The sequence below is a fragment of the Glycine soja genome, chromosome 6, assembly GCF_004193775.1.
Source record: "Glycine soja cultivar W05 chromosome 6, ASM419377v2, whole genome shotgun sequence".
In the NCBI taxonomy this organism is placed as follows: Eukaryota; Viridiplantae; Streptophyta; class Magnoliopsida; order Fabales; family Fabaceae; genus Glycine; species Glycine soja.
Genome location: NC_041007.1, coordinates 20579443 through 20587256, shown reverse-complemented (window position 1 = coordinate 20587256; position 7814 = coordinate 20579443). Strand labels below are relative to the sequence as shown.

The window sequence follows — 7814 nt, the reverse complement described above, 5'->3', positions numbered from 1 at the left end:
TCTTGATTAAGGGTGGATTGATTAAATATTGATTACGTTTGATTCATAAATATTTTTGTGATACAATCCATACAAAAGTTTTTGTAACTGTTTTTTTGTAAAAAAAAAAGGTATGTTTTGTTTTGAAAACTATTTCACCCCCCCCCCCCCCCCTCCTCTTGGTTTATTGAGTTCCATCATCTTTTTTCATCTTAGCTCAATGAGAACTTACGGAGGTACTTACAAATTACCTACCAACAAGGTCCCCACATCAATAACAAGAATCAAACTCAGGTTCTTTTTGGGATGAGTTTGTTCCTTACCAACTAGACCAACATTTGTTGGTGCATCATGATGATTATATTAACGTAAATACATTTGTGTTCATTTTAAAGATCAAAATATAACAGTGTTGTCTCCACCGTTGCCTTGAAAGTTAAGAGAATTAATTATGTTTACATATTAGTTTTACTCAAATATTTAATAGAAATTTATTATGTCAGTGTCTTTTGTATTTGGAAAATTGGTAGAATGGGACATCCCCAAATTATTGGATAGGGCACTGATGACATGTTTGGGTTGTCATCAAAGGTCGAGCTAAAGAATTATGGCATGACCTAAACCACAAACAACTTCATTTAGATGCAACTTTTCAACTAATTCTTACGTCAAGGGATCTCTCTAGGTAAGATTGCCCACCAAGTGAGAAAGTGACTTAGGGAAGATCTAGAGCTACATTCATGGGAAAGGTGAAAACTTGTACCCAATCCATAACCAACAATTCACTACCTCATGGAGCTAACAAAATGGATCGGACCTAACGGGTTAGGTTGTGGATAAAAAATTTGACCCAAACTGAATCAGGTCATGTTGACCTCAAGATTTTATTTTATATTTTGATAAAAAAAAATATTGTTAATAACGCTAATACAAAAACACAAGATGTGCCAACATAATAGAAATAAAACACAAGATAACCTCTCTACTCACAATAGAGATAACCACCTCTAAAACACACCAAAACTCAAACTAAAACTAAGACCACAAACAATTCCCATACCTTCCTGCAACACAAAGTCAAAGCCATGTGAACACAACAAGTCCGACAAAAGCTATAAAGAATACCAATATATATATATATATATATATATATATTTTGTAGTTGATGCTGATGTCAAGAAATATAAAGTCCAAATTCAATCAAGCCTATTTTGGTCCAACATTATTTTAATTTTAAAAAAATTATATAAATTTAGATATAAAAAAATTATATAAATTTAGACAAAAAAAAAATAGGCCAAGCAAGGTCACAAAATATGAAAATTGTTTACATAAAAATCTCATAGCTTTAATGTTGAATTTGTTTTTGTCGTTGCATTGTTTAATTTTTCATCTGTACATCACGATATTTGTTTTTAATTTCATAAAAAAAAAATTAAAACTTTCTATAAACCGAGATTCTAAAAAACTTCGATTAAAAATAAGATTGTTTCAGTGGTACAGTCATACAACTTCCATTTTCATAAGTTGAATATATATATATATATTAAGAAAGAGAAGACTGTCAGTGCGACACTGTCTTGACATCTTCAGCGTCTAGCACTTAACAGGGGCAAGAATCGGCGCGGAATACATGGATACAAGATAATAAATAAATCGAACAAAAAAAATATAATCCACTCTTCGAATCTGAAGCAAGGTAATGTTTACATCACAAGATCCTTTATACCATCACAATAATGTACAATTGCGCAGCACTCTTTTGTTGGTGTACGTGTGGCAGGTGAACATAAATGATAGGAAATCAGAAAGCAGAAGAAAGAAATAAATAAAGGAACCCAAATTACTTTTGGGACTACTTTAATCGAAAAGATTTTCTGTACGAAATTGTTTCCTTCACCTTCTCCTAGACTTCCTTGATCTCCAAATAATTGCAGATGGGTTAGGACAGATTCGGTATGGAATTTTTTGTGGAGGGGTACGAGGGACTCTGCAATGCATTTGAATAAACAATCAATTTATAACAATTAAAAATTGAATAAATTAGTTCCTAAAATATCACACTCTCAAACAATCTTTAAACTAATAAAATTATATAAATAATTTTTAAAACATTAAATATACATCAATTTAGTCCCAAAATTAATATTTTTTAACCGATTTAAATATATTTTTTATATATGTATTATATATATATATATATATTTAATTTACTACCTAATTTTTTTATTTTTTTTATTTATTTTAGACATTTTTAAATTTTTGTTTTTAGTAAACATTGTTAGTCTTGATTTATTAAATGATAATATGATAAGGTAATAGTATCAAAAGTAAAAGTTTGAAAATATCAAATAATAAAAAAATAAATAATGAACTAAAAAAATGAGTATAATATAAGTATGAAAAATATATTTAAACATTTTTAATAATACTAATTACTAAGAAACTGATTTGAAAGAAAAAAATATTACTTGAGAGATTATATGACATATTTATAATATTTTAATGACTAATATAATTTAATTAGTTTAACAACTATTTAAGAGAAATGATGAATCTCGGTCTTAGGACCAAATTGATGATTTATTCACTAAATATTTATGAACATGGTACGTTCACCTTTTGGTTAAAACAAACGAAGATGAACCATAAAACAAGTCATTAATTAAAATGCACAAGGAAACAATCTAATAGTGCTTAAACTCCAAATTCCTAATTTCTAGTAAAGAATTGAATATGTTGAGAATTTATTGATGGTAAGACATATTGTCACGAAACTTACTGTAATCTAGAAAGATCAATTTGAGAAAAATCCATGTTGGTTGAACTGTCTAGCACAGACACTGCAGATATCATGGGCCTCACTGGTGACACATGAGGCTGCTTGATTGCAAATACTCTGCAGTTGAAAATGCTGCCTATGCTATTATGGGAATGGGCCATTGTCAATCTATATATGTTACAAAATGAATAAAAACACTGTTTTGAGTTCTCCTAGTGATAATGCAAAGTTGCAGAAGTGAAATTAAATAAATGAATTAAAGAAACAAAAACTGAAATCAATGCATGCGTTTGGTATGTGCTTTGAGAAAATACAATGCATAGGGTGATTAGGTGTCAAATGCAATTGAAATGGTCCTGCCACATATAAAGTGCGTGTTTGGTAATAAGATGAATTAAACTCACCATAATTTTTTTAAAACAACAAATAGTGATTTTTTGTGGTGATTTCACATGATTTTGTATTCAACATAATTTTTACCACCAAATTAAACACACTAATAAGCTCCATCAAGAGAGAAATGACCTTATCATGTAAATAAAACATGGGTGCTTCTTTTAAAGGAAAAGCAGATTAAAAAGTGTATCCAAAAAGCTTTAAAAAGGTTTTGTCACCATTAAAGAAGGCGCGTGCATTTGCAAAGGATTTTCGTGACCAATTTTTGAAGCTCAATAGCATAAATCTTACAAAATTAAAGCAGCAGAAAGAAAGAAAAAAAGTACTAACACAACACAAATTGGACAATTAATAAACCCAGGTCCCACTAATATCCATGTTGATGCTGTTGTCTTATGAAGGCCAGGATCTTGCTGAATAAGATAGATAATAAAGCGAAATCATCTCCAGAACCTATCAGGTTGTTGAAATTGACCTCTAATAAGAACCTAACCTTTCTCTTTCTAGTTTCTCCCAAATGATATCCAAAGAACCTTGAATTTCAGGTTTTCATTGATCACCCAGATCAAGATGACAATGACAAGAGAGATAATTCAACTAGAATTTTGTCTAAAATAGCTATAAATTCTATGGAGAGGGACTGAGAGGGAGGACCCATATAACATTATTAAGGTATGTCATCATCCATCCATCACAACTCACAACTATGTAATAAGTACTAATAATTAATTCCAATATGCATTTATCTTTTGAAATTGAACTCAAAACCTTGGAGATGTTTTCAAATTGGACTTACTTGTATAGAAAACTACTATCATGGAGTCCAACCACAAGCATGGAAGCTCCAATCTCTCGCACCGTGGCTGCGATCTTGGCTCCTTCTTGGTCCCCTTCCGTGACAATAATTTCAACCTTTGTCTGTAACACAATCCTATTATTATATATGACACATATCCGTTAATTTGAACACAACAAAATCAACATCATAACAATTGAGACAGAACAAAAAAAAACCATAAAAAAGGGTACTTACGTTGGGGTAGTTGTTGCACATGTCTTGAAAGGAGAGGGCTAATTTGAAGCCATTTAGGCGTAGAAGACGTGCTTTGCTTTTTGATCTTGTGGAGTGATGATAGACATGGAGAAGGGTGATTATGTCACCATAGCGAATGATGTTTCTAAGAGCCCATTGTAGAGCAGTTCTAGCTGCATCCACATCTTCGACAGCAACCACAATTTTCTTCACATCCATTCTCTCGCTCCCTCTTCTCTCTCTCCCCACACATTCCTCTCTATAATGCTCTTTATTTATATATCTTTAACTTAGACAAAGTTGTCTTTGTCTCTCTCTCATGGTTTGTGTCTATTATTTCATTCTTGATTGACCTTGAATTTAATAGTCCCCAAGCAAATATGAACGGAAAATGTCATGTGCGTGCCTGGCTGCTATATTTAAATAAATAAAAAAGAAAGTGATTGCAATTATAATTACTGTGTTACAGTTTCACAGACTATGCTTAGAGAATTAATAATAATTCCTTCTGAATTGCATGTTTATATACAAGGCCGTGGATAGTGCAAGACAATTAAGGGTCTCTTAATTTTTTATTATTAACTATTAACAAATTTTAACTGATGAAAATAAAATAATTTAGAATCTCTCTCTTCCCTAAAAATTAGTCAATCAATATCATCTTTTTACAAATTAACCAATATCATAATTAATGTCATTTAAAGTATTTTATTTATCCCAAAAAAGTAAATCCCTATTAACTTTCCTTTAACCCATCTCAATTTCCTAACTAATGTATCTCACTTTCTAGATTTCATTCTTCACATTTTTTCATCTCCTCATCTTCTGTTCATAAAAAAAATCTATTAGTAATGAGATCACACATTCACCTGAAGAATCTTTTCGTATTGAATATTTTTTATACATATTAGATCAATCAATTAATTCTATTGAGACACGATTTGAACAATTTTTACAATATGAGACTATTTTTGGTTTTTATTTGATTCCAAAAAAATTAAAGCTTTAGATGAGGATGAGTTGAAAAAATATTGTATTAATCTTGAAAAGTTTTTAAGGTTTAATGAATACTCTGATATTGATGGTCTTGATTTATTTTCAGAATTGAAAGTACTAAAAGAAGTGTTAAGAGAAGAAATTATCACACCAATAGAAGTATTGAGTTATATTAAAACTTTATATTCTTTTCCAAATGTTTACATTGCATATAAAATTTTATTGACAATCTCTGCAACAGTTGCTACTGTTCAAAGAAGTTTTTCAAAATTAAAATTGCTTAAATCATATCTAAAATCAATAATGTTACACGATAGATTGAATGAGTTAGCTATTTTATCTATTAAAAGTGAAGTATTAGAATTGTTTGATTATAAAACTCTCATAAATGATTTTGCAGCTAAAAAAGTTAGAAGATTAATATAAAAATTGATATTTTATATAATATACTAAATCTCTTTAAAATTCTTGTAAAAAAAAAAGATCCCTTTAACATTTTCGCCTTAGGCCCCAAAATGTCTGTACACGATCCTATTTATATACACATACATATGTATGTTCATGTAATGGAATTCAAAAGTAACCTTGTTTGAGATAATTACAATGAATAATCTTGTTCACCAGAATTACAATGAATTTTATATCAATGTTAAATGAAACTATTTTGGTAAGTTATAATATTATGATAGGTATCTTCCATTAAAAATATTTTAAATTGGGTTGTGACCCTAAACAAACTTAGTCCAATGAACTGACTCAACATATCCTAATGGTTAAGAAATGATATATGATATTTTAGTAAAACTTTTTTAAGAAAATGGAACATCACAAAATATGGTCAATTATCATATTAGACTGACTTCCTCCTCAAATTATTCCATAAATCCACTCTAACACAAGTCACAGGGAAAAATAATAACTATAATTATAAGATTATATCCTTTTAGGAAGAGTTACATGTTTTACACATTATATCAATTATATCTTATCATATCAAGTCTTTTAAAAAAATCATTGGATAATTCTTATTTTACTCATTATGTTAATCATGTCTTGTCTGACTAAATCTTTTAAAAATATCATTCGACAACCTTGGTTGTCTAATCTAATTAGAATAACATGCATTTAACAATTTCTCAAATTTTACACCAAGATATAATTATGGGTAAGCATAAATTTGTTAGAGTAAACATTGTATTTTGACAAGAGTAAATCTTATATTTAGTCAATCTTGCTCACATAAATACAAGACTTACTCTTATCAAAATTATTTTCTAACTTGAACATTAAAGTCTATGTAGGTTTCACCATCATAGTCATTATATTATGTCTCGCATTACTCCTAGATTAACCACCACCGGAAAAATATCTAATTTAAGGGAAAATCTATTTCCCTCAAGTTCCTTCAAATTAGGAAACAATCTTATTCAAATTGCCACAATATGATACACAATATGATATGATACCAACATTTTTAGTGAAAAAAGTTTCACAGACAACACTCAAATTTAGAACTTTACCTAAAAATAATCAAATATATGTTACTTGAATCAATTACTCATTCTTTATAAAAATGATTTATGACATGTTATTAAAAAGTGGAAAAGAGAGAATATGTTATACTTCTAAATTGAAAATTAAAATCACTAGTTTTCTACTAAAAAGATCTAATTTAATTGGTTGAGAAATGTGTGTTAGTTATTATAAATTTTCTTGTATTTGAATTTAATTCCTATGGATAAAAACAAATCACATTAATTTACTTTTAATTTTTTGTTATTGAAATGCTATGAATTTGATATTTGATACATGTAAATAATAATATTTTAGTGAAGTATATAATAATAAATTATTCAATTTTTAATTTTAAAATTTATAATTTACGATTATAACTTGATTTCATTTTTGAAGTAGACTCTCCTCACTCAACTAGTATTATTTAACCTTTCTTATTAAAATTAATCAAAAATATAAAATTATCCACAATAGGACAAGAAGTAAGTGTGGGTTTTGTTGTGTTTTAAATAATAATATTAAGTAGTATTTGGGATCACGTATGCACTCAAAATTAATATGTTAAGGATTAGGCATGTGACGAATAGTTTCTTGGCACCTGTCATTGAAAATGGCCGCGACGTGGTTCAACTTGTTCTTTTAATGTTTAAAAAATGTTAATGAAGTCACAGCAATTAGTATTGTCAGAGATACTGTTAACTGCTAATCCTAACTATTAAATTCAAGTTTGGTTAGCAATTCAACTTTGCATTTTTTGGGTATTGCTACTATTATTTTAATTAATGTCATTAGGGTCTTTAACCTTCCTATAAGATCTCCATATATTTCTTTTTAAGATAACATATATCTTTCATGGAAGATGATTTTGTTTAAGCCGATAAGATTATCTTGGACGATATAATTCTTCCAAAGTATTTAATACGGTTATATACTTAAAATTTAAATTTGAAACTTTTATTCTATGGTCAAACTAAAATGATCCATGTCAATAAATAAATTAATGTGTTTGATGATGATCTTGAGATATCTTTACAAATGTGATCTTTTGATTGGATTATGGAACTATGTTGATTCCTAGTGATATATTTTGTGCAAATCAAATTCAAATTAATT

At 28.6% G+C, this 7814-nt stretch overlaps 1 protein-coding gene across 3 annotated transcripts; it reads right to left on the bottom strand.

Annotated features, from left to right (window-relative positions):
• Positions 1 to 1627: 1627 nt before the first annotated feature.
• LOC114416672 lies at positions 1628 to 4461 on the bottom strand. 3 transcript variants are annotated; one of them, XR_003667541.1, is made up of 4 exons: positions 4191 to 4428; positions 3954 to 4088; positions 2762 to 2929; positions 1628 to 1969 (listed from the first exon to the last, which is right to left on the bottom strand). XR_003667541.1 is itself a non-coding variant. In XM_028381627.1 (4 exons), exons 1-4 carry the CDS (start codon positions 4407 to 4409, stop codon positions 1876 to 1878), a joined length of 576 nt encoding a protein of 191 aa, XP_028237428.1. In that variant the 5' UTR covers positions 4410 to 4461; the 3' UTR covers positions 1628 to 1875. The 3 variants fall into 3 exon arrangements, 2 of the variants coding, with proteins under 2 accessions (XP_028237428.1, XP_028237427.1); XM_028381627.1 differs by having other exon boundaries at positions 2762 to 2902; positions 3954 to 4075; positions 4191 to 4461; XM_028381626.1 differs by having other exon boundaries at positions 3954 to 4075; positions 4191 to 4460.
• Between the last annotated feature and the right edge of the window lie 3353 nt (positions 4462 to 7814).